The sequence below is a fragment of the Corvus moneduloides genome, chromosome 12 (assembly GCF_009650955.1).
Source record: "Corvus moneduloides isolate bCorMon1 chromosome 12, bCorMon1.pri, whole genome shotgun sequence".
Taxonomy (NCBI): Eukaryota; Metazoa; Chordata; class Aves; order Passeriformes; family Corvidae; genus Corvus; species Corvus moneduloides.
Window position 1 is genome coordinate 21,123,215 of NC_045487.1, and position 26,450 is coordinate 21,149,664.

At 54.1% G+C, this 26,450-nt stretch overlaps 1 protein-coding gene and 1 long non-coding RNA gene across 3 annotated transcripts; both read left to right on the forward strand.

The window, feature by feature from the left end:
• Positions 1-4,252, forward strand: LOC116450131 (serine/threonine-protein kinase pim-2-like). The gene is made up of 8 exons (XM_032122209.1): positions 1-348; positions 631-1,006; positions 1,092-1,385; positions 1,487-1,590; positions 1,682-1,732; positions 2,048-2,414; positions 2,817-2,993; positions 3,318-4,252. The coding sequence occupies exons 1-8, from the start codon at positions 1-3 to the stop codon at positions 3,419-3,421; spliced, it is 1,821 nt and encodes a 606-aa protein (XP_031978100.1). The 3' UTR covers positions 3,422-4,252.
• A 1,417-nt stretch (positions 4,253-5,669) lies between these two features.
• On the forward strand, positions 5,670-8,901 carry LOC116449916. 2 transcript variants are annotated; one of them, XR_004242584.1, is made up of 2 exons: positions 5,670-5,899; positions 7,836-8,901. It is a non-coding gene; the product is annotated as an uncharacterized LOC116449916 (long non-coding RNA). The 2 variants fall into 2 exon arrangements; XR_004242585.1 differs by lacking the exon at positions 5,670-5,899 and adding an exon at positions 5,990-6,139.
• The last annotated feature ends 17,549 nt before the right edge of the window (positions 8,902-26,450 follow it).

Genomic DNA, 26,450 nt, shown 5'->3' on the forward strand with positions numbered 1-26,450 from the left:
ATGGGACGTGCCGGAGCCATGTGTGACGGTGGCGTCCTGGTGATTGTGCTTTTCCTGCTGCTGGCCACTGTGGCTGTCTGGTGGGCAGTTGGCCACTGGCAACCACGGAGGCGGCAGGCATGGAGAACAAAGAGGTGCAAGCGCCCCGGGGTGCAGCCCAGAGGCTCACGGAGGAAGCGAGGAGCCCCTGTGGCTCCCAGGTCCTCCAGGCCTCGGGCGACCCCTCGCAAGCGGCCACGTGCTCCCGCGAGCCCCCTGCACAGCCCCTGCAGCTGCGGCCCCTGCGTGGCCGTGGCCCAGGAGCTGCAGGAACTGATGCTGCTGCTCTGGGCTCACAATGGGACATGGGTGCCGCTCTACTCTGGGATGTGGCAGGCGTTGTGGAAAGAGCTGGAGGAGCTGCTGAAGCGAGGCCACCTGCCCTGCTGTGGCTCGTCCAGCTCCTCCAGGAGCCTCCATCCCTTCAAGAGGCTGCTCCCAGCAAGATTCTCCATCCCTGGGAGAGCCTCAACCCTTGCAAGGATGGCACACCATGAGAGACCCACCGTACAGGCAAGAAGCTCAGGCTGTCAGAGATCCTCCATCCTGCCACGAGCCTCGGCTATCTCTGACAGCCTCTATCCCCCGCAGACGCTCAGTGAGACCTGTCAGCCTGCAGAAGGTGCAGAGCCTGTGGACAGGTCTCCCAGCTCCCTTGGACTCACGGACTTCAACAACACGGGCGCAACCCTGACAACTGACGTGGCCAGGGAAAGCCCAGAAGTCCAAGTGGGAGCCCAGCCCGATCCAGGGGAGCCTTCTCAGGAGCAGGTGGCGGAGCAGCAAGTGAGCTGGAGCCAGCAGTTGCCGGCCCACAGCTCCCAGGACGCTGTGCCGGCTGTGCCAGCTGGCAACAGCCCATGCCTGGTGGCGGAGACGACCCTCAAGAGACCCAGGAGGCTCGTCCATCTCCAGGAAGCTGCTCCGAGACGGCCACCGACTACCAGGAAGGCCTTTCTGGTAGCAGGTGAGATCTTCTGAGGAGCTGTCTGAGGCTCCCTCGGGGCTCTTGAGGGGCATCCCCAGGCCAGGCCAGGGCCCAGGCCCGTGAGAGCAGCCGTGTCCCTGGCTGTTTCCATTGCTTCTGAGGCCACGGCTTCAAAAAACTCCTCTCTGGTTTGCAGCTGCTCCTGACACCCCCCTGTGCGAGTCCTCGGGCTGTAGCCCCGGCAGTCCTCAACAGCAGAGTCCAGCCCACGACGCCGGGGACAGCGACGGTGCCGCCCTGCCCCGCTGCCCTCCGGCTCCTGCAGCCGCCTCTGCGCGCTCCCCTGCCCCAGCTCTGCCGCTCGCCAGCCCGACGGCTGCAAGGCGGTGGCCGCTGCCCGGCGCGCAGCAGGAAGCAGGTCAGAGCAACGTGGCCCGCGGTGGCTCGGCCCGCTTCACTCGCGGGCACTTGGCCGGGGGGGCCCTGGGCGCAAGGCTGATGGCTCGGTCTCGGTCGCAGGGCAAAAGAAGAAGCTGCAGGAGCTGTACCAGCTGGGCCCGCAGCTGGGCAGCGGTGGCTTCGGCACCGTTTTCTCGGGCATCCGCCTCTCGGACGGGAGCCCGGTAAGTGGCCGGGACGGCGGGGCGCGGGAGGAGGGCCAGGGGCGGGGCGGGGCAGGGCTTGAGCTCAGCCCCGTCTCTCGTGGGCTTGCAGGTGGCCATCAAACGCGTGGCCCGGGAGAGCGTCCTGCAGTGGTACGAGCTGGTGAGTGAGCGGGGCCACCGCGACAGAGCGGGGCGCGGCGGGCAGGGATAAGGCCGGGCCCCGAGGGCGGGAGGCGGCGCAGGGCGGGGGGAGCGGGCGTGGGCTCAGCGTGCGAGCCGGAGCATGGCGGGCCCGGGGATGCCGAACACCGGAGGTGGGGCCGGGCAGGGGGGCACCCCCCAAGCATCCCCTGGGCGGGAGGAAGCCCAAGCACCAGGGAGGCTGCCCAAGGGGGCACTGGGGTATGCCAGGCACGGGGCAGCGGAGCCACAGGGCAGCATCAGGCCTGCTGGAGGCACTGTCTCCTCCTCACAGCCCGACGGCACCCGTGTTCCTATGGAGATCGTGCTCATGGAGAAGGTGGGCTCTGGCTGCCACAACATCATCCAGCTCCTCGACTGGTTTGAGCTGCCTGACAGCTTCCTGCTGGTGATGGAGCGTCCGGAGTCATCGCAGGATCTCCTGGCCTTCCTGCTGGAGCAGGGGTTCCTGTGCGAGGAGATGGCGCGCTGGCTTTTCTGCCAGGTGCTGGAGGCCGTGCGGCACTGCACCGCCTGCGGCGTCCTGCACCGGGACATCAAGCCGGAGAACCTCCTCGTGGACCCGGAGAGTGGCGACCTGAAGCTCATCGACTTCGGTTGCGGCACCTTCCTCCAGGAGCAGGCCTTCACGCGATTTGCTGGTGAGCCCACAGGCCGGGCCCTGCTCCCAGTGTCAGGCACTGCACGGCCCCGCTCCCTCCTGGGCTGCGGGGTGCGGCATTCAGCCGGCTGCCGGCTGCCCTTTGGCACGGGCCAGATGCTGTGCCCCAGGAGCCGGCTGCCGGCCCTGCCGACAGAGCGGGGCTGCAAAAGCCAGGCGCCGGCCGCTCGGCTTGGCAGGCCCGCAAGGGCTTGGGCTGCTCCGCTGGCCTTGTTTGCCTTGCAGAATGGTTTCCTGGCTTTGGCCAATTGGCTGGGGGACGCCGGGTGGCCCCGGGGGGAAGTTGTGGCCACCGGTGCAGCCCCTGCTTCCGCCAGGAGGCTGGCACCCAGCTCTGGAAGCCAGCAGCCTGCGCCTGGACAGCGCTGCCTGTGTCCTCTAGGAACACACACGTACAGCCCACCCGAGTGGATCTGCCTTGGCTGCTACCACGGCCATTCAGCAACCATCTGGTCCCTGGGCGTGCTGCTGTACGTCATGGTCTGCGGGAACATGCCCTTCCAGGAGGACCGTGACATCGTGTCGGGGCAGCTCTTCTTCTGGCAGCAGGTCTCTCCAGGTTGGTGTCCGGCCTCAAGAAGGCAGGCTTTGGTAGATGGCACCGCGCAGCCCAGCGTGGCCCTCACGCAGCTCCGCGGGAGGTCGATCTGCCCTCAAGGGCTGGCCGCAGGCGGCGGCCCGTGACAACAGGGTCGGTGTGGCCCGCTTGGCTGAAGGAGGTGGCGCGTGTCCTGCCGTGCCACTGTCCCGCAAAGGGCAGAGTCGGCCGGGAGGCTGGCACAGCTCTGAGCACACGCAGCACGGCCCGGGCCCTGTGGGCGCTGGGAGCAGCTGGGCAGGAGCCTTCTGCAAGTGACCGGTGCTTTCTGGCTTCTCTCCCCAGAGTGCCAACATCTGATCCGCTGGTGTTTGTCCAAGCACCCCGCGGACAGGCCAGCGCTGGAGGAGATCTTGCGCCACCCTTGGGTATGGGGCAGGCGTCTTTGATGCCTTGCCGGAGCCTCTGCAGCACCTGATTACCGAGTTCCATGCAGGCCTGAGGACCCAAGAAATAAAACAACCACAAACCCATGCCGTTGTGTCAAGTCTGGTCCCGTTTAGCAACTTCAGCTAAAGAACCCTCTTGGGAAAAGTGGTAATCAGTGTTCCCTTCAGCCTTTGTCAAGCTTTTGATGCCTTTCCTCCAGGCATCGTGACAGTTTTGTGTCTTCAAGCACAGGCTGTAGTACAGGCAGGAGAGGCTGTAACAAGCCAAGAAATGCAACAGTGAAACAACAGCCGCCCTTTCCAACTGACGCGGCCACTTGGGTTCACCAGAAGTGATACGTGGGCTCATGTGTGCATTCCAAGGGCCAGTGGGTGGCAGGGACAGAGATGTTGCTCCTCTCCAATGCTGGGAGAAGAATCAGAAATGGCAAAACGTCATTTCAGGTTGAGCCCTGACAAAACTCTTCCTCTTTCTTCCCCTGAAATGGGAGGCAGGGCTGGGCCTTTGACCAGCTGGGTCTGCAGCTTCGTAAGCCATGGGCATGGAGCCCACGGGAAATGTTGAGATGCTGGAGTTGCTCCCATGGTGCTGGGCTCATTGTAGCCCCCAAAATATCTTTCTCTACCCTCAAAACAACTGATGGAAATGGAAAGTGCAGTAACCAGTTTAGCCACAGGAAAGCACCCAGGTGCCTTCGCTGGCCCTGTGGGCAGGTGCCAGCTGCAAACCTGTGCCACCTTCTGTCTACTGCCCTGACCTACCAATACAGGCTTTGGGAAAAAAACATACTTTTTCATAAATGAGGAAGGGGCAGTCAATAGCTAACTCATGTAAGCACAAGTTAACAATTGGGAGACAGCAAATGTTAGTTCAGACAGCGGATGTTAATTACAAAACCTAAGAAACCGAATTCGCCCTAATCTTGTCAAGATAGAGGGCTCAAGGATTATCTCAGAGACCGCTGAATCATTCCTCAAAGGACTACGCATGCCCAGGGAGAAAGGTGAAAAGTGCACTGTGAGGAAGACTACTGGTCTTCATCAGAAAGACCCCCGAGGAAGAGGAGAGGCCTTCCTCAGCGCGACCACCAGGACACACAGCGCATGCGTGACTCGTATGCTAATTCTATTAATGACTTCCAAGAAATAATTTGTATAACCATGCCTGTCCCAAGGAATGTGATGCATATTCATAATTTAACCCATAATACTGTGTTGTAGGGAGCCCCGGTGTGTGCGTGTGCAGGAGCGATCCCCACACACCCGGCGCGCCGAGTAAAGCAAATACCCACTTCTCTGACTCTGTCTCTGAAGTGTCTCCTGGCCCGGTTTTAGCACGATTCATAAATGTGCCTGCTCTTTCAATTTTCTTCCCTTTTATTTGGGCTGCTGACCCTCTTGTGCCTTGAATGGCTCTCCAAGCCTCTACCTGAAGGCCTGACCTGAGCCGTGATCCTTCCAGCCAGGACCCCACCGTGAGGGGATGGCGAGAGTCCTGTGTGTCAGCCCTGGTCTGGAGGCTGAGCTGGGGGTGATAATTATCCCTTTTCTGATGACCTGTGAGTGATGACTTCCAGTTCTCCAAGAGCCATGGCACATTTCCTCCAGGAGCAGGAGGCCCCCATGTCCTCCACAGCCCCGGGACACCTCAGGCCCTGCCCTGCTCTGCCCAGGCCCAGAGCCATTGAGAGCTGGTGGTCTCCGGTCACCCCATGCCGGGGTTTGTCCTCAGGCCAGAAGAGATGGCATTGCTCTGGGGGCTGCCAGGGTCCCACCTCACCTGGGAAGCTTGTGGATGTTTGACACCTGTGGGTTTTTTCCCAGGTTATCCCCATTTCTTCGGGGGATGACCACTTGCCCCTCACAGATTGCCCTAAAATGGCGACTCCTCCCTCACCCTGTGCTCATTATGAGGGGACACTGGGGCTTGGTTACGGGTGGAAACGCTCCCAAATGGCCTTGAACTCCTGTGGCAACCATGCCAGCAAGGAGGTGGCACTACTCCTTTCAGGGAATTGTGGAGAGCCAGAAGGTCCCCCTTGGAGGCTTCCTTTTCTCCAGGCTGAGCCCCCCCAGCTCCCTCAGCCGCTCCTCATCAGACTTGTGCTCCAGAGCCTTCACCAAGGGATCGTTTCCAGTTGCGGAGGCGCAACCCCCTGAAAAATTCGCCAGCAGAAAAGGGTCCTTGTCTGACAGAACCCGGGGGGATCATGTACGAAAACGAGAGAGCTTTTCGCTGTGGCTGCCTCGGTAAAAGGGAAGGAGCCATTTCAGGCACAACTCAACAAGCCTGGGAGCTGCCGATCTGCCCGCCCAAGCGGCTCCGCAGCGGCCGGGGCAGCTCAGGAATGGCTCCCCTGGGCTTCCCCGGTCCCGCCCCGCCCGGGCCGTGAGTGCCCGGCCCCGCCCCGCAGCCGTGCCCAGGAAGCGGGAGCAGGAAGCTGTGGGGCCGCGGGGATGGTGGGCAGCGGCCCGGCGGTGAGCGGGGAGCCCGCGGGCAGTGCCGGGGCTGGAGCGGGGCTGGGAGCCGGCGCTGCCCGGGCCGGGGGTGCGGAGCGCGGCCGCGGGCCCCTGGCAGGCGGCGAGGGCCGGGCCGCGGTGCCGCCGGGGTGTGGCGGGCGCTGCCGGGCAAGAGCCGTCCGTGTCCTGCCCTGCGTGTGCCTCGTCTGTTCCCTCGCACGGGCTTTGAGGCTGCACGGGCGGCACTGTGGCTCCCAAGTGCGTTTAAAACCCTCCGCAAGGCCGTAGGTTGTGGTTCTGGTGTGGCAGCGCTGTTGTGGGTGAGGCTGCTGTGTCGGGAACCAGCTCTGCAGGCTGCTGAAGGCCTCTGTAATTTGTCCTGATGCACGTTGACCACATCCCTGCTGTCGTCCGCAAATAAAAGGATTAGTCTCTTGCCAGGTGGTTTTACCTGTGCTTTGAATTAACCTCTTCGTTTGTATTAACAGAACCTGACACGCACAGTGAGTGCTTCTGGTAAAGAGGGAGGTGTGTGTGGTGTGCAGCCGATAAGTAACAGTGGTTAATAATTGTTTTGTTAACTGACAGTGTAAAAGCCATTGCCACGGGCCTCATCGACGCCATATGCACAACAGGCAGAGCGCCCATGGAGAGCAAGGTCTCCCAGGCCCATATCCCTTCGCTGAAGACCCCAGCAGCTGTGATATTGTCACGGCTACACGTGTTACACAAATACATGTTCTGAGGGTGCAAAGTGTTGCAAGAGATGGGAGTGTCCTCAGATGTGAGCCAGGCTGGATATTTTTACAAAGGAAACATTGTCCATTTCATTTTCTCCCTGTAGTTGTGCTAAACAGCTATTATAGCATTGGCTTTTGCGGGTAGTGAAATGTAAGAAATATTATGTATTAGAATATGTTAGGAAATATTATGTGTCAACATGTTAAGAATAACTTTGTTATGCAGATAATAACTAGTTAATGTTATAACTGGGGTCAAAGTTACAAGATACTCATACAGCTTGATTTATAAGATATCTATATCATCTGAATCATAACTTTTTATACCTATATAATTTGAATGATAACTTTTTTATACAATGTAATAGCGAGTGTATGGTTAATTCATCGCTTAATGCTCAAATAAACGGAAACTCGCCAAGTGAATAATTGCAAAAATAGACAAGTATAGCTGGATAAAGGAAGCAGCAGGATGTACTAATGAGAAGTTGGCAACAGTGAAACCAATTAGCCACAAAGTACAGAATTTAAACCGGTTGGATCCAGAAAGACCCAGGAACACCATAACTGAGCATGCTCTAAAGGCAAAGTTGAAAAGTTCAAGATATGAGGAGGACGGGAGCCTTCATCGGAGAGGACCCCTGAGGACCCTCATGATCATCTACCCATGCTCTGAAAGGCGGGTCGGGGGAGGAACTATGTTAATCCCTTCTAAAAAAATGTAAATTAGTTCTCGGAGAAAAGCCATGCATCTGCATTGTAGTTTATTAATATGCAGGATGTTAAAGCATACAGGCGGGAAGTTTGTGTAAGTGGCTGTGCCTCTGGCTATGAGCATACACCCAGCGCTGCGGGCTCTTGCTTTAAGTGACCTTTGTCCCCTTTTGTCCCTTATTAAGTTTATAGAACTCCAAAAAGAGGAGTGGGCTTCGTTTCTCACACAGTGGAAGAAGAAAAATCACTTACAGTTGCTACTGTAAATAAAAGCATTTCAAGCAGGTTCCTTTAGGTAGAAAATTCTACTCCTCAAGGCACAGCCCCACTCTTTTTACATTGAATTTACATTTACATTGAATGCAATGTGGAATCTGCTCAAGTAGGAACTGCTGGGTGATGCTTACTGAGATGTGTTTTTTCTTTAGGATGCGACTGTCTCCAGACTGGAGAATATTGAAGAAACGATAAGTAAATGGATTTTTTTTTTCTCATTTAAGGTATGGAATGGCAGAACTGGTAGAAGCAGGATACGATGTTCGCCAACCAGACAAAGAAAATGTGACTCTTCTTCAGTGGGCAGCAACAAACAGCAGACAGGAGGAGCTGGTGAAGTAAGCCGGGAGTCCCTGTGACAGTAACGCAGCGTATTCTGCCACTGTTACCTATAATCGCTTTGTTGCTTTTGTACTGGAAAAGGAACACGGTGCCTGAGAAGAAAAGGGTAGAATTCAAATTTTGATGCACTTAGCCTTGTGTCGATGTCACTGGAATGTAAAGACAGCACGGTTTCTTTAGATGTGAAATCATGTATTGCATGAAACCATTAGATTTTTCATGGGTTTGTTTCTGTAACAAAGATGAAAGCTGATTTTAGAAGTACCTTGCTAAAGACTATATTTTTTCTTCAACATTTTCTTGAAACAGTGTCATTTACTGCAAAAGCACTTCTGTCCATTTGCTTCTCTAGTGAATTTTTTACTAGGAGTCATTTACTTCTTTAGCTGTGTTATCATTCGTATCATGTTTTGCTATTTTGTCTGTTCCTGACCTTCCTGTGTTGTTATTACACAGATATTACATTTCCAAAGGTGCGTAGTGGATCAGCTTGGTGGAGATTTGAATTCTGCGCCCCTGCACTGGGCCATTAGGTAATGCTGCTTGCAACCACTAGTTGCAAATCTCTCGGTATTGACAGCTGTGGTAGCGTTTTCTGAGATCCGCAGAACAAAGCACTGCTTGGCTGGAGAAAACATATGCTGAAATAATTCTTCTGGGAAAACTTGTCCGAGTGCAAATTCTCCCATTGGAAGATCAGTGTTTTCTTCTGGATGGTCAGTCTTTTGCCAGAGTCAGAGACTTGGATGACTGCTCAGAGGAGAAACTACTGTAGAATAACCTCTGTATTCTAAATGAACACTTTGCCCTAGGCTCATTCATTAAGGTATATATTTAATATAATTTGCTGAAAAAGCCATGAGAATCTGAGAGAAAACTGGTTTTTGTGTGGTCTCTATGAGAACTATAAGGGCAATGCTTTCAATAAAATATCAGGTTTTTAAATCATCTCTATAGTTTCACTTCACACCTCGTTATAGACAAGGACACCTTCCCAGGGGACAGCAGCATCCAAAGGAGCTGTGCAGGGATGTGCAGATGCCAAAAGGGACTCTAGGGCAGTTGGACACGCTCCAGCGGGCTCAGCCCCCCGTGCTGGGGCAGGGAAAGAGCATGAGGGGACCTCCGCTGCAGAGGAAGGAGTGGCAGGGACAGGGGATGAAGTGATGGCAGCAAATGTCAGGAAGGAGGGGACAGAGGGATATTGGTGGGGAAAAGGGAGACACAAGAGCTCTTGGGAACCTGAAACCATTAACGCTGTCCTGAGAAAGCCCAGCACACTCCCCCCTGCATAGCCCAGCCCCTTACGCAGGGGAAGCCATGGCTAAAATCCAGGAAAAACAGTGCTGTGGATCCAAGGAATCAGAAGCAGGATCTGTGTGGAGGGTGTCCCTCACGGGAGGCACATGAATCGAACTGAGCGAGGCTGGGGCAGGAGGGTCACGCCGAGCAGAGAAGGGGGACCCTCTGTCCATGCCAAGGCCCAGGGCAGCCCTGTCCCGGGAAGTGCCAGGGAGCGGATCCTTGAGCTGCTGCACGTTCGCGCTGCCCTCGCTCAGCCGGGAGCCCCCTCATTGCCCAGGGGGAGCTGGTGGCAGTGGGGAGTGGGGGAGGGAAGGAAGCGGACAACAAGGATCCGTCCTACACCTCCATGGACTCCAACGCTGCGTTCATGGGCTGCGCCAAATGGCTGCCCTGTTGGGAACAGAACCAGAGACCTCCATCAACATCCTGATTTACTGCTCCAGAAAAAGAAAAAAGAGAAAAGGAAAAAAGAGCAATAAAAACAAAGGAGGAAAAAAATTAGAAAGAGAAGAGAAATAAAAAGACTGAGAATAAGACCTGGAAGGAGGAGAAGGAGGAGAAGAAAACCAGGAAGGTGCAGACAAACAAGAAGAAGGAGGAAGAAGAACAAGAAGGGGAGAAATGAGCCAGAGGACCAAAGCCCAGGTCAGAGCAGTGATCCCCACCACAAGTGCTCAGCACCCTCTGCCTGATGCCCAGTCAATCCCACCAGGGTTCAGCCTCTCCTGACCAGCTTCCCCAGTTGTTAGCAGGACATCCTGTGGTCTGGAATATCCCTCTGGCCAGTCTGGGTCGGCTGTCCTGGACATGATCCCTCCAGGCTCTTTGTCACCTCCTCGACAGCAGAGTATGGGACATGGAGTGGCCTCTAGGACCCTGCAGAGTCCTTGAGGAGGGCAAGCCCTGCTTAGCAACAACCAAACTATCCACCCGTGATCCAGAGCATTCCCATCCTGCATCCAAACGCAGCGCTGTGCCAGTTCCTGGGAAGAAAGGAATCCCACTCAAATCCAGAACAGTGGGAACACTCAGTTCTCTGGGAAAATCCAAATTTATTTAACACACATGCTCCTAAGGAGATCTGACCGCCATGGGTAAACACTTTCCTGGAAGTCAGAAGCCATGTCAGGGGAGCTTCCTGAAGATGGAGGAACCTCCTTGGTTTCATGTGGATCATGTCCGCTGCAAAGCACGGAGTGTTCCCTCCTTGGAACAGCCAGAGTGCCATGGGAGCTCTGGGCTGACAATTAGTAGCTCCAAGACTCTTGCTACTGGGACACTTGTCTCTGGAAAAATCATCTTGCACTGGGCTGACCTCTGCATTTACTTCCAGGACTTTCCTGGCCATCTGCATCCTCAGCCACAAGCAGGTTCTGCAGATCGACGTGGCTCTGGGGGAGCAGGGACTCCTGTCTGGGGGAAAAGAAAACAAAGACAACTTGTAAGAAGAGAACCTGGAGCTTCTAGTTAGAAGAGAAAGGACTATTCCATAGAGGCAGGGCCGATGGAGGAAACTTTCTAAACTGGAACAAGCAGCAGAAGCACAGTAGTTTTGCAGAAGAAATTCCCCTCCCAGCACTTGGCTTAGGGAAAAAGCCTGATGTTTCTATGAGAGACTTGTTCATGTCTAGTTTTGGGTAGCAGACATCTGAACATTTAGACTGTTGGCTGTCCAGGCTCACGCTATTCGAACCTGAAACTATTCTAAAAGCTAGAGATGCTTGGAAGAAATGTTTCTGCTCACACCACGACTGGGGACCGTGCATCATTCATACCTTGCACCTGTCCAAAGGCCTTCCTCCGTCTGCGCTCCGGCAGCTCTCACGGAGGCTCTGGCAGTGTACTAGTTTGAAAACAAACTAGTGGGAGACACCAAGTCAGAATAACAATTTAATGGGGAAAGAAAAGGAAAAAAAGTAAAGGCAGAAAACACTGGGTTAAACTGACAGAGTCAGGATACAACCTGACACCCTGTTAATCAGGATGGTGGTAGCAGTGCGGTAGAATGGTGGCTGCAGTCCTTTGAAAGTGGTGATCCTGTAGAAAGGGTCTGCTCTTCCTCAGAAGGTCCAGTGGTGGCTATGTAGCTCCTGTCCTCTGGAAATCCAGTGGAAAGGTTGTCTCTGCTGTTCAGAATCTCAGATTATATCTAGGATGGAATGCTTTGGTTCCTCCCTCTGGGTGGAGCATCTCACAGTGGGATGATGAGTCATGAGGCCAGGTGTTGATGTGCCATTAACAGAAAGATAGTCCGGGGGGAGGAGGCAAGGAAACACTGCCCCACATGGTTTCAACAGCTCATGAGGATGGTAATAGAATACACGGCAACCCAGGACATAATCCACCCCTTATTCTGTTACCATCTGTATCATCCCAAATCAATACCTTCCTTAAACTCTACACACACACACACACATACATATATACAATGAAACCCTACATACAGTTCTCACTTAAGATTAGGTCTCCTTGTGGTACACAACAGCTTTCCCCATCTTTCTGCATTACCCACCAAGTGTAACCAGGTCCTTGAGCAAAGACAATCCCACAGATGGGTGTGCCTTTGCCTGAGGTGGAATTAATCCAAACAGTCTTTCCTAAAATACCTCTCATGCATACCACAGGGACTCTATCTCCATCCACTGTGTGCAAGGGTTCAGACTCGGCGGGACCAGCTCGATTGATGGACCCTCGGGTACTGACCTTCCAAGTGGCCTTTGCTAAGTTCACTTCCCAATTTTTGAAGGTCCCCCCACCAAGTGCCTTCAGGGTGGTTTTAAGTAGTCCATTGCAGCATTCAACTTTCCTGGCAGCTTGTGCATGGTAAGGGATATGATATATCCATTCAATACCGTGTTCTCTGGCCCAGGTGTTTATGAGGCTGTTCTTAAAATAAGTCCCATTGTTTGACTCGAGCCTCTCAGGGGTGCCATGTCTCCATTCTCCACTGGACTTACGCACTGGCTGTTGAAAGGTGAGCGGGCCTTGCTGACCATCCCTTGGCTCTCCAGTTTACGAATCATCTCATGGACGGGAACCACAGAGTCTCTGTCGGTGCGGTATTGTCGACGGTGCACTGTTGCTCTGGTGATTGGCACCTGTTGTTCTTCAACTCTCAGCAGTCCCACGGCAGAGGGGTCATCTGAGAGGCCAGGCAAGGTACCCAGTTGTCTCCACAGCAGCTATTCCAAGAGCCCAACAATGTCCTTTTGGGTCTTTGAGATATCCATTTCTGAGATAGTCTATGCCGAGGATGCATGGGGCCTGTGGGAGTGTGTTTTGCTTTGGTTCAGTCCGGGTCTCCCCTCGAGTTTTGTACCTTTGTATCTACCCAGTTTGTATCCTCCCAGTTTTCTGCCAGTTACCCCATTTCCCACCTTTGTCTCCTCCCTGGCCCTTGCCAATCATGCTGGCACCCCTCCCAGGCTTCTAGAAAGTTCTGGCAGGGGCATCATGTGATTGGCTAGGGAAAAAAGATCCCTCCCTTCCTCTCCCATGGTTGGTTCCCTGATACGCTTTTCACCCTGTTCACCACACCCTTCCCTTCTCCGATTGGTTCCCTCCCATGTTACCACCCACCCATAAATCCTCCTGCAGATGCCTTCGGAGCTCGCTCAGAGCTGGGTGTTCCTGGAAGGTGGGACCTCGTCTCCGAGGGCTCAATAAACTTCCAGATTTAACCCAGATCTGAGTCTGCCTCCTCCCTCCACCGCTTGCCTCCATCGCCGCGGTCCTGTGGAAGGACCCACGAGCCAGACCTCTGGTCTCCCGGAGTCCGGAGGCTGGCCCCCGCAGCCGACTGCGTCCGGAGCTGACCGGGCTGAGTGGGATCCACTCCAAGGGGACGCAGAGGCAGCTTGGCGCCCATCGCGGGGCCCCCGCCTCCATCGGACCCCGCGGAAAGGACTGGTCGGCTCTCTGAGCCTGTCCTTGGGACGTCAAGCTACCCCAGTTGTAGCACGCTCCGTTTTAGGGAGCTGTGCTCCTGGGGGAGAGGACGGTAGCTCCACCTGCGCCAGCGGAGTCGTCCTCGGTGGAGGATTGGTCGTCTGGAGCCCGCCTGGACACTGAGGGGTAAGTATTTTCCCCCGGGGGGGGGAATCTACTTCAAAGCCGGTAAAGGCTTTTTGGGACTTACGGTCCCTGGCTCCTGAGGAGCCGCTAGGCTGCGCAGCCCCAGGGCGAGTGTGTCACTTGCCTCCGGTTGGGATTTAGTGTCCAGGGTTTATTCTTTCAGCTTCAGACGTTGTGCTGTGGATATGGGCGCTAAACTGTCCACAGCACAGAAGGGGGTATATATCCAAGTTGTGGGACTCCTAGAGGGTGGGGGGAAATGTTTTTCTAAGGGGTGTTTAAAAAGGTTTGTTCGCTGGCTGTTCTTGCACTTCCCTCACTGCTCCCAACATTCGGTTTTAAGCGTTCCCTTTTGGAACGCCGTGGGAGCAAAATTGGCAGAATCACAATTGGCAAAAGAGAAGGATTTAGATAAGTTTTCTTTATTATATTTACAAATTCGGTCTGCTTTAAACAAAAAAAGGGAGAGGGAAGGACAGCCAACCCCGGGTTCCCCAGTTGCTACCCCTAAGTCTTCTCCTAAGCCCGTGTCCCCTAAACCGGGCATCCTGAAGAGAGCAAACCGCGACGCTGCGCAGGGTTGCTATCGACTCCCTGGCTCTCCTCGGGATTCCCGGTCCCCCCGCCTGGACAGTCCTGGCCAGACTGCCTGGGGCTCACCCCGTTCCCCGACTTCCCCAGTTCTAAGACCCCGAGTTCGCTTTAGCTTCACCGAAGATTTAGAAAATGGCTTCCCTACCCAAGGAGGACAAGATGGCGGGCGCCGCATGGCAGAGACCCCCTCTTGCCCCCCCTCTCCTTCCCCATCCTGAAACCCTTTCCTCCCACTTTCTAACCCCTCCCATCCCAACTCCTCCCTGTACCCTGACCCCTCCTACTCCCAAGTTGGGTCCGCCCTTGCTACTCCTCCCACCCCACTTCGGTGTATGCCCCCTTGCTCCGCCCCGGGGGGTTGTCGTAGGTCCATGTCCGGTCGCCACCCACTTCCCGCTTCCGGTTCCCACGCCCCTACCTCCGGTTCCCACGGCTGGCCCTCCGGTTCCCATGGTGAGTGGCTGGAAGGGGGGGGCCTGAGGACCGGAACCCGGAACTGGACCCCATCCCTTCAGTCGCTCCGGTTATTTATCAGAGGTCCCGGAGAGGGGGAATGACCCATGCCAGTTGGGAACCCCTCTCCCATCAAACAGTTAAGGAGCTCTGCAAAGCGCAGAAGGAGTTTGGGAGGGAGAGCAAATATTTTCGCGGCCTTTTACAGGCAAATCTCTCCGGAGCGGTAACGACGCCTTTTGATCTGCGTCAACTTTTCTCATGCTTACTTTCCTCGGCAGAGTTTCTGCTCTGGAAATTGGCATGGGAAAGGGAGCTCCGCCGACTCCTTCCAGTGCTATTGCAGGGATCCGATACGGCCGTTGATGCCGATAATCAGGCATTGACAATGGACCATCTGAGCGGCGAGGGGGAATGGGCTTTGGTGCCGAAGCAGGCCCAGGGTTTGCCTTTAGAGGTGCTGCAGCGGGTCAAGGAACTAGCCGGTAAGGCATTCCTTGACCTGAGGCCGGACGCGCCTGTGGAGAGCTACTCGCGGGTCCGACAGCAGCCCACGGAATCATTCCTCAGATTTGTAGAGAGACTAACCCGAGCCGTAGAGTTGCAGGTCAGGCAGCCGGCGGCCAGAGAGGAGGTCATCGTGGAGATGGCAATGGCCAACGCGAACCCCCAATGTAAAGCAGCCATCCTGAGCCTTCCTCTGGACCCTCCGCCAACAATACAAGCCATGCTAGAAGTCTGCGCTGCGAAAGCGCCGCACCTGCAACCTGCCGGCTCGGACAAGCAAAGACCCCGAGGAATGGCTTCTGTGAGAGCAGCTACACCACGCCCTGCTGCGGACCAGAGGAGAACCACAGGCCAAGGCGTCCGACCTCCATCGAAGAACGCCCGGAGGCAGCCACAACAGCAGACCCGGAACACCTGCTTCCTCTGCAACCAGCCTGGACACTGGACCAAAGACTGCCCGCTCAAGCGGGAATTCCATCAGTTTAAGAAGGAGCAGGGGTTGGGGGGACTCGTAAACGAGTCTCAAAAAAACTGAGTGGGGAGCGCGCGCCCGCCCCGCGTGAAGCTGAAAAAGGGACGGGACGCGAGGGGGAGGAGGGGCTGGGGAGGGGGCAGGGTGTGATAAAACAAATCTACCGGATGTGACAATTTAGCCTGACTTGACTTCTTTCTCCGACAACTCTTTCAGGTTGCAGCTGTTGACACCGCTCCTCCTGAAGGACAGCGAGTGGCACGCCGCACCGGTGAGCACCGGTGGTGAGCTGGGGGCGAGAGACCAGAGCCCAGACAGGTATGTCATCGTCGGAGATGTTAACTGCACACCACCAGAGATCGAAGTCGCTCCGGGGCTAATGACATCTAGTCCCGAAGGACCCGTTCTCTGGCTGCGCTGTGTCCGTCCACCTCTGTTCCTGCCCAGAGGGCAGATGGTCGCCCAGGCTATCCCTGCAGGAGGGCCACACCCAATAGTGTGTGCCACCCATGTAATAGGAACAGGGAAGCCGAGGGTGGACTGCAAAATCAACAGAGGGGAAGAAGTCCTTCACCTCAAGGGGCTTCTGGACACAGGGGCGGATGTGACGATCATTCCCACACGGGAATGGCTGGCACATTGGGAACTGCAGAACGTGGCAGGGCACGTACAAGGTGTTGGGGGCATACAATTGGCAAAACAATCTAGAAGCATCGTACAAATTAAGGGGCCGAGCGGACAATTGGCCAACATACGTCCGTTCGTACTTGATTACAAGGAACCCCTCTTGGGGAGGGATCTTATGCAGCAGTGGGGAGTCACTATTGACATTCCCGACCCCCCACAGAATTTTTCCGCAGCGGTCACTGAGGAGCGCCCTACCCAGAAATTGACTTGGAAAACGGACTGCCCAGTTTGGGTAGAACAGTGGCCGCTCTACGGCGAGAAATTGGAGGCGCTCGAGAAGCTCGTGGAGGAGCAGCTTAAGAAGGGGAATATAGTGGAGACCAACAGCCCTTGGAATTCCCTTGTCTTTGTAATTAAAAAACCTAACAAAGACAAATGGCGGCTCCTCCAGGACCTTCGCCAAATTAATAATGAGATTGAGGACACGGGCTCTCTCCAACCAGGGATGCCGTCCCCGACGATGCTTCCCCAAAACTGGAATTTGGCCGTAATTGATATTAAGGATTGTTTCTTCCAAATTCCTCTACACCCTGACGATGCCCCACGTTTTGCCTTCTCGGTTCCGGTCATCATCCGAGGAGCCCCAAGAAAGAGATACCATTGGAAGGTGCTGCCACAGGGCATGAAGAACAGCCCGACCATCTGCCAATGGTATGTCTCTTGCTTGCTTGCCCCAGTACGCGCAGCCGCAAAGGAGGCCATCATCCTTCATTACATGGATGATGTCCTCGTGTGTGCCCCTGATGATGACATGCTGGCGAATGTGCTTGACCTGACAATCGGAGCATTGGTTGCTGCAGGGTTCGAGCTCCAGCAAGATAAAATTCAAAGGATGCCACCTTGGAAATACCTGGGCCTTGAAATTACCAAGCGGACCATTGTGCCACAAAAATTGGCAATCCAAACAAATATAAAGACATTGGCGGATGTCCACAAACTGTGTGGATCTTTAAACCGGGTAAGGCCGTGGCTGGGTCTGTCTAATGAAGACCTAGCCCCCCTTTTCGATTTGTTGAAAGGGGGAGAGGAGCTTAGTTCTCCCCGGACGCTTACCCCAGAGGCACAGACAGCCTTGGAGAAGGTGCAACACCTGATGTCCACCAGGCAGGCAAGCAGGTACAGGCCTGACTTGCCATTTAGATTCATCATCCTGGGCAATCTGCCGCACCTACACGGGGTCGTCTTCCAATGGGAAGACAACAGGAAGAGCAAGAAGGACCAGGACCGGGGGGACCCCCTCCTGATAATAGAGTGGGTCTTCCTCAGTCATAACAGGTCCAAGAGGATGACGCGGCCACAAGAGCTGATGGCTGAACTGATCCGGAAAGCTAGAGTCCGGATCAGGGAATTATCGGGATGTGACTTTGACTGCATCCACGTACCCATCAGGATGCAGATGGGCCAAATTACTAAAGCAATGTTGGAGAGCCTGCTTCAGGATTGTGAAGCCTTGCAATTTGCTCTGGAGGGTTACACAGGGCAAATTTCTTTACATAGGCCGGCCCACAAAATTTTTAATTCGGAAATTCAATTTGAGTTGAGTACAAAGAGTGTTCGGAGTAAGGAACCTTTAAAGGCCTTGACCGTTTTCACTGACGCGTCTGGGGCTTCTCACAAGTCTGTCATGACTTGGAAAAACCCCCAGACTCAGCGGTGGGAGGCGGATATTAAAGAGGTGGAAGGATCACCTCAAGTCGCTGAGTTAGACGCAGTCGTCAGGGCTTTTGAAAGGTTTCCCGAACCCCTAAATTTAGTTACCGACTCCGCATATGTTGCAGGAGTAGTCTCCAGAGCCGAGTATGCCATCTTGCAAGAGGTCTCCAACACAGCTTTATATGAGTTGCTCTCAAAATTGGTCAATCTAGTCTCCCACCGAGAGCAACCCTATTACGTGATGCACGTCAGGTCACACACGGACCTGCCCGGGTTCATCGCGGAGGGCAACAGGAGGGCAGATGCCCTCGCTGCGCCAGCCATGACGGCCCCGCTCCCGGATATATTTGAGCAGGCCAAAATCAGCCATCGGCAGTTTCATCAAAGCGCCCCTGCCCTGGTCTGGCAGTTCAACCTGAAGCATGACCAGGCCAGGGCGATTGTGGCCACAAGTCCAGAATGTCATCAGTTAGCTCTTCCCGCCATTGGCACTGGCGTTAATCCCCGTGGACTCAACAGTTGCGAGGTGTGGCAGATGGACGTGACGCATGTCGTTTCATTCGGCAGGATGAAGTATGTACATGTGTCAGTGAACACCTTCTCCGGAGCCGTCTTTGCTTCTGCCCACGCAGGAGAAAAGGTTAGCGATGTCAGAAGGCACTTAGTGCAGGCATTCGCTACCCTGGGCATCCCCAAGGTCATTAAAACAGACAATGGCCCTGCATATTCCTCCAAGGAGTTCAGGGGCTTCCTGCAGCAATGGGGAATAGAACATAAAACGGGCATCCCCTATTCCCCAACAGGCCAAGCCATCGTGGAAAGGGCTCATCAAAACATCAAAAGGATGTTACAGCGTCAAAGGTCCCCAGAAAAACTAGACTCCCTGGTTGCCAGGCTCTCAAGGGCACTGTGCCTTTGAGAACCTGAACCCACCGACTGTGCGGCACTTTGGAGGGTCTCGGCAGCTGCAAATGAAGGAGAAGTCTCCGGTGTGGATCAAAGACCCGGAGACTCGGGAGATACAGGGCCCCCATAAGTTAATCACGTGGGGGAAGGGATATACTTGCGTATCCACCCCCAAGGGCCCTAGGTGGATCCCATCGAGATGGGTGAAACCGTGTGTCTCCCGTCCCGCCGGAAAAGGAAGTCAAGCAACCCCTAAGACCGGGGTAGGCTGACCCCATGCCCTCTGGACCCCAACTTTACCCCAGATAGGTCCTTGTTTTAATAATGTTCTCTCTAAGTTTGTTTTAGTTGGAGACACCGGAGATGGATCCTGCACCATCCGCCCGAGCCATCACCAGAAGCCTGCAGCTGGTCATCATCTTGCAGCTGCTTCCCTGGCCTGTATCGCTGTGGATCGTTCCCCAGCCGGCAGCAAACGTATGGTCGGTCCTGGCACGGACCATGGGCCAGGACCACATATGTTTGTCCACAGCCGCGGCCCAAAACCCGATGGCTACATGTCTGGTAGGGATCCCTCTTGGGCAAGAGGAGCTTACATCTCTCCTTGAAAAGCTCAAAGCCACGCAGGCTCTGACGACGCCCGCAAGTAAGGCTACTGTCGCTAAGCCACCTGTCAACCTGCACCGTCCCCGGGTACCCTATCGGAGACGGCCTCCTTTCAGCTGGCACCGCAGGGGGAAACGCAACACCGATAACCCCCTGGAAAAGTGGCTGCCCCTGCTCCCGAAGACTAGTAGTGAGCCCCAAGAGCTGGATCTCTTGGGATCCTCTCCGGCTCACTACTGTGTCCAATTTCAATTCGGGTTGTCCCCGGATCGGGAGGCTTTTAAAAACATAGCCCCGAACCGTCGTGACTATGGGGCAGACAAATGGTGCCTGGCCGTCAGCGGGGTGACCACCGACAACCCACATAGGTCACACCCAAAAGGGTTACCCCGAGGACTATTCCTCATCTGCGGTGACAGGGCGTGGGTAGGCATCCCTTCTCGCCTGTTAGGAGGCCCTTGTACCATTGGCCGCTTGACGCTGTTGACGCCCAGCCAAACTCCAGTGCATGATTGGGAAAGGAAAAGAAACAGGACTTCCGAATTGGCAATTCGAAAACGTGAACTTTCAAATCTGGACCAAAATTGTGACTCGGAAGTTGTTCATTGGGCCAGACCAAAAGGGGTTGCAATCACCACATTATTGCCGTGGGTGGCTGCAGCCAAAGCGTTAGGGGAATTAGGTCATTTGGAATGTTGGGTCGTCAAACAAGCGAACCTTACTTCAAGTGCCCTGAGTGAACTCCTAAAAGACGAGGAAATAACCAGACAAGCCACCTTATAAAACAGGGCCACTATCGACTTCCTACTCCTCCTCCATGACCACCGGTGTGAGGAGTTTGAAGGGCTGTGCTGCCTAAACTTGTCATCTAGAGTGGAGAACATCCACAAGACTCTCGACAAGATGCAGGCCATGGTATCGCAGATCCAACGTGAGACGGGTGACTGGCTCGGCAGCATCCTCAACGGATGGGGACTATCAGGATGGGCAGTGTCTGTTCTCCAGACCGGACTGCTTTTGTTTTTCGTCCTTTTGGTTACCCTGATTATGTTCGGACTTCTCAGAAGACTGCTGTTTAAATTGATTGCGAGCTCCCCCTCCCCCGTGGACATTGGCCAGGCCAAAGCTCTCCCGGAATCAGAGCACGAGCCCATGGCCCCAGAGTCGCAGTGGTTTGGGGACTTATATCCAGACTCTGAATATTGTCCCCAACCCGAATTTGAGTCATCATAAAAAACAAAAAAGGGGGAGATGTGGGAGTGTGTTTTGCTTTGGTTCAGTCCGGGTCTCCCCTCGAGTTTTGTACCTTTGTATCTACCCAGTTTGTATCCTCCCAATTTTCTGCCAATTACCCCATTTCCCACCTTTGTCTCCTCCCTGGCCCTTGCCAATCGTGCTGGCACCCCTCCCAGGCTTCTAGAAAGTTCTGGCAGGGGCATCATGTGATTGGCTAAGGGAAAAAGATCCCTCCCTTCCTCTCCCATGGTTGGTTCCCTGATACGCCTTTCACCCTGTTCACCACACCTTTCCCTTCTCCGATTGGTTCCCTCCCATGTTACCACCCACCCATAAATCCTCCTGCAGATGCCTTCGGAGCTCGCTCAGAGCTGGGTGTTCCTGGGAGGTGGGACCTCGTCTCCGAGGGCTCAATAAACTTCCAGATTTAACCCAGATCTGAGTCTGCCTCCTCCCTCCACCGCTTGCCTCCATCGCCACGGTCCTGTGGAAGGACCCACGAGCCAGACCTCTGGTCTCCCGGAGTCCGGAGGCTGGCCCCCGCAGCCGACTGCGTCCGGAGCTGACCGGGCTGAGTGGGATCCACTCCAAGGGGACGCAGAGGCAGCTTGGCGCCCATCGCGGGGCCCCCGCCTCTGTCGGACCCCACGGAACGGACTGATCGGCTCTCTGAGCCTGTCCTTGGGACGTCAAGCTATGGGCTTGTTTCTGCCACTCGTTCTCAGTTAAACTCACTTCAGCTACCAGTACAGTCAGCTGCTGTTGGGGTCCCTCCCCTGCCATGTAGCCCTGGGAGAGGGGCCCTGAGGGGACAGACACGGGGTTTCCCTGCCCCTGCTCAGCCTCGTTCCCGTTGGTTGGTTTGTGTTTCCCTGCGCGGGCAAAGGACCCTTGGTCCCGTGACTGTTAACAGTTCCTGGGCAGAGCTCCGGCCATGCGGCTGGAGAAATAAACATCTCTCTGAAACAGCTATCAAGAATCTGTCTGTCCATATATACTTCGTTGCCACGGGACTCCTGGTTTGATATATGCGTGTTGTAGTATCCCCACTGCAACATAATGGTGGAGAATTGTGAGCAGAACGATCCCCGATCCCTAAGCGACTGATTTGTGTGAGTAAACCCTGGAAACTTTGGATTCCTCTTCTTGGTTTTGCTTTGCTATTCCATATCTAAACTATGGAGGAACCGTGGGAAGACTCTTGGCTCTCAGAGCCGCATATGGACATTTATCGTAAACTTGAAAATGATTCTTGAACAACGATTTGTAAATTTTAGCTTGATTCAAGCTCAAAAAGAACTGAAACACTTCCTGGCATGGTTGTTTAAGAACTTTTTCTATGTTTCTTGGGATTTAATTCTTACCAAGGGCTTTTGGAAAACCGTTTGGACACAGTTAATATTGGAGTCAAAATATATGCCGATGGAAGAATATTTTCGTGAATATTATTTAGTTACCGAGACTGTTGAGCAATGTCAGCTGTGTCCTGGCGAAGGGAAGCCTGGCGCAGGAACCGTGCGGCCCAGGCCACGTGCACCGAGCGCTCTGCGAGCAGCAGCGAGGCAGTTCCTGCGTGCGGGCGGAGCCACGCAAGCCGCAGTGTCAGCGGTGGAGCGAGGAGCGGCGGGAGCGGCGGGACCCGGCGGTGCCCACCCGGCCCCGTGCAGTGCGTGGTGGAGCGAGCCCCGTGAACGCCCGGCCGAGTGGGGCGGCGCGCAGGCGGCAGCTGGCGGCGATGGCAGTGGAACAGAGCCGCGCCCAGCCGAGACGCGCGCTGGAGCAGGGCGCGGGGGGGATCATCGCTCGGGGGCCCGGCCGAGATGTGGGTACAGCGCCTGGAAGCGGCAGCGAAGCTGCGACCAGAGGAGGTGACGCACGGAGAACTGAGCGGCGCGGCCCGGCCCAGCCCGCGCAGCCCCGAACGCGACCCCAGGAAGAGTGCACAGGCACCAGCAGCCCCGACAATTCCAACACGGGAGCGACCGAAAGAGACAGCAAAGACGCAGCGAGACAGAAAACAGCAGCCACTCGGAAAAAGGAAAAGATCATAGTAACTAAGATCTTAGGGATAGTAAAATGGTATAATGTTAAGCAAAATTATGGTTTTATAACAAGGTGTGACAACCAGCAAGACATATTTGTGCATAGAACTGCTATTCAAAAGAATAACCTTGAAAAATGCATCCCAAGCTTGGGAGATGGAGAGGTGGTGGAATTTAAAATTGTACTAGGGAGAAAAGGGTTACAAGCATCGCAGGTCACTGGGCCTGATGGTGTTCCTGTAAAAGGCAGTATATATGCAAAAAATCGTAGTCATGTTAGACAATATCTCCATTGTAAGCCCCCCCTACAGTCTCCCTTTCCTAATCCCACCTTTCCCTTTTACCCTATGTCCTATTACCCCCAGTGTATTCCTAATCCGTTTTTTCATCCATGGTTTCCCTCACAAAACCATGCTTTTGCCAATTGTTTCCCCAAAAATCCCTTTCCAATGCCGAGTGGGGGATGAAAAGGGGGAGGGAAGAAGTTAAACCCTCTCCTGCCTCAGTTTCCCCACAAAGCATGCTCAGAGATTTCTGTCTCCCTTCTGTCAGCCCTAAGATGTTCCACAGAATCTGTTTGGACATTTAAAGGCTCAGGACGGTGGCTTGTTTTGTTTTGAAACTGTTCTTGTTATGTTTATCCAGTTGTTTTCATTCTCCTTTTATTAAAATAAAACGGGTGAGGTGTTGGGGTCCCTCCCCTGCCATGGAGCCCTGGGAGAGGGGCTCTGAGGACACAGACACGGGGTATCCCTGCCCCTGCTCAGCCTTGTTCCCATTGGTTGGTTTGTGTTTCCCTGCGTGGGCAGAAGGACCCTTGGTCCCATGACTGTAACAGTTCCTGGGCAGAGCTCTGGCCATGCAGCTGGAGAAATAAACATCTCTCTGAAACAGCTATCAAGAATCTGTCTGTCCATATATACTTCGTTGCCATGGGACTCCTGGTTTGATATATGCGTGTTGTAGTATCCCCACTGCAACAAGCTGCTGGGATCCTCCTGTCACCCCAGCAACAGAAATGGGTTCCGCTCCCACATACCCTGATGGCATCAGAGTACATTGAGCACCGGTGTCAACCAAAGCCGTGTATTTTTGTGGGTCAGACGTGCCAGGCCATCAGATCCACACAGTTCAAAAGACCTGATTGTCCCTTTCCTCTACCTGGCTAGAGGCAGGGCCCCTCTATTCCTGGTCATGGTACACGTTGCTTCCATCCGGCGAATATGCTCCTGAGGTCCCTTCAAGAGAATCAGTCATATTATCATTCCTATACTGTCTGGAGTTTGGTGTGCGAGAGACCGGAGCAGCGTTGACTCCAGATGAGTTTCTTGTAGTAGTTGTCCCTCTTTTTAGTTCATGTACCCAGGCTGCTAAGGAGGAGGTGGGTTTTCCATCCCACTTACTCATGTCTTCTCCATGTTCCTGAAGGAAAAACCAGAGATTACCTCGTGGGGTGTATCCTCTCTCCCTGGTTGGGGGACACCTGCTCCTAATGGCAGAGACTCTTGTTGGTTCTGGTGAGATGTGGTAAATCTCTTCCTTAAGCTCCTTTTTCAGTTTCTGATGGCCCTCTTCAATCAAGCTCCGGACTTGCTCAGCCAGCCTTGTTTCCACGAACGTGGCATGGGTGCAAAACAGGGCTGTGACAGTGTCCTCGTAAATCCTCAGTTTGTGGACCAAGACGCCCACCCTGTCCTCACCTTTCCTCCATTGCAGCATTGCCAGGTAACGGGAGTATATCTCTGGTCCAAGGCATGCGAACCTCAACCATATCTGTGATGTGCACTGGACACCATCTGGGCTCTTAAGAAATCTCTTGTCTTCTGAGAAAATTATTTCCAGCACAGCCAATTCCCTCAGGCATCAGATACCTTGTTCCATTCTGCTCCATTTTCCTTGGTGCACCTGGAGGTCTTCTTTACAAAGGTACCTGTCCCTTACACTTGTCAGCAGTCACCGCCAGAGGCTGAGAGTTTCTTGGGTTCTCCCGATCCCCTGGTCAATGACCACATCCCGGGACAGAGATCTCAGTTGCTGATTTACTTTTTGATTTCTTCTTCTGAACGGGGGCAACTGCAATCGGTGTAGGCTATTCTGGTTCAGTGACGGTTTGTGTGGAGATGCTGACAGCGCCTTTGGTTTTTTCTCCTCTGTGTCAGTCTCATAGACATGGATGCTGTTGTCTTGCGTTTGGTTTCTTTCTCCCCTGTGTCAGTCTGTGTAGACATGCTGTTTGTTGCTCTGCTCTTTTTTTCCCTCTCATCCTGAGGATGCTGTGCCATAGCTCTGATTCTAAGCATGGTGTACACTGTACAGAGAAGACAAAGCAGAACTAACAGCAAGGTTATGCTTTCTTTGACATCCAGAAGGAACTCAATATTTTCAAAAACTGCTGTGTCAGGCCTGAAAGGCTGGAAAAAACCATTCTTTAATGGTTTTTAATCATACCCAGCGGCTGGGTATGATTGTTGAGGCCCCAGATGTAGCAGCCTAGAGTAGGACAAGCACACAAAGTTGAGTATATATTCCAAATTATGTTCATTGTCTCGGAAGTTATCATGCAGTAGGCATAACAGACTAATAAAGCAAATTTTATACCATACCCTGGTCTACACAGGAGCATTAAAACCGGCAGATAGTTCCCCATGTGCGGAAAAATATAGAGAGCTAGGTACAAGACCCATGTAGCATGTTGAACATCATAGTGAGTAGGTGGCTTCTACAATACAAAAGTGTAATTCTGACTTTTCTCAGCACCCGGCCCCACACTGGGCACCAAAATATGTACTAGCTTGAAAACAAACTAGTGGGAGACACCAAGTCAGAATAACAATCTAATAGGGAAATAAAAGGAAAAAAAGGCAGAAAACACTGGGTTAAACTGACAGAGTCAGGATACAACCTGACACCCTGTTAATCAGGATGGTGGTAGCAGTGCGGTAGAATGGTGGCTGCAGTCCTTTGAAAGTGGTGATCCTGTAGAAAGGGTCTGCTCTTCCTCAGAAGGTCCAGTGGTGGCTATGTAGCTCCTGTCCTCTGGAAATCCAGTGGGAAGATTATCTCTGCTGTTCAGAATCTCAGATTATATCTAGGATGGAACACTTGGTTCCTCCCTCTAGGTGGAGCATCTCATAATGGGATGATGAGTCATGAGGCCAGGTGTTGATAGGCTCATTACAAAATATAGTCCACGGAGAGTTATCTCTGAGTCATGCGGAAGGGCAATGATGGGCCATTAACAGAAAGATCAACTGGGGGCAGGATGGAAGGAAACACTGCCCCACCTGGTTCCAACAGCTCATGAGGATGGTAACAGTATACACTACAACCCAGGACAGACAGGGATGGAGGCTCTTGCCAGAAGTATCCCAAGTGTGGAGATCTTCCTCATCCTGCTCCTCCACTGCTGACGTCAGGGAATTCCCTGGAGCTGCCAACATCTGCCTTTGCTGCTCGAGGATCTTCTCTAGCACCATGCCAAAGGCCTTCTCCTATGGCAGCGCCGCAGCATCCTGTGAGTCACGGACTGGAACTGGCACCTCCAGGAAAGTTGCTGCTAGGAAACATCCGTCAGCCATTCCCTTACTGCAATGAGCTGGCCTCCTATTCCTCTGCAAGGCTCCTCCTGGCCAGGTGCATCCTCAGCAATGACACAGTTCTGCTGAGAGCCGTGGCTCTGAGAGAGCAGCGAGTCCTGTCCAAAGGGCTTCCTCCGTCTCCAGTCCTGCAGCTCTCACGGAGGCACCAGGTATGGTCAAGTCTCCTGCCAGGAGTATCTGACATGTGGAATTCATCCTCATCCTTCTTCTCCATTGCTGAGGGCTCTAAGTGCCCTGCAGATGGGAACATCCGCCTTTGCTGCTGGAGCATTTTTTCTAGTACCACACCAAAAGTCTTCTCCTATGGGTACTGCCACATCATTCTTGGAACCTTGGTAGGGAACTGGCGGCTCCAGCAGAATC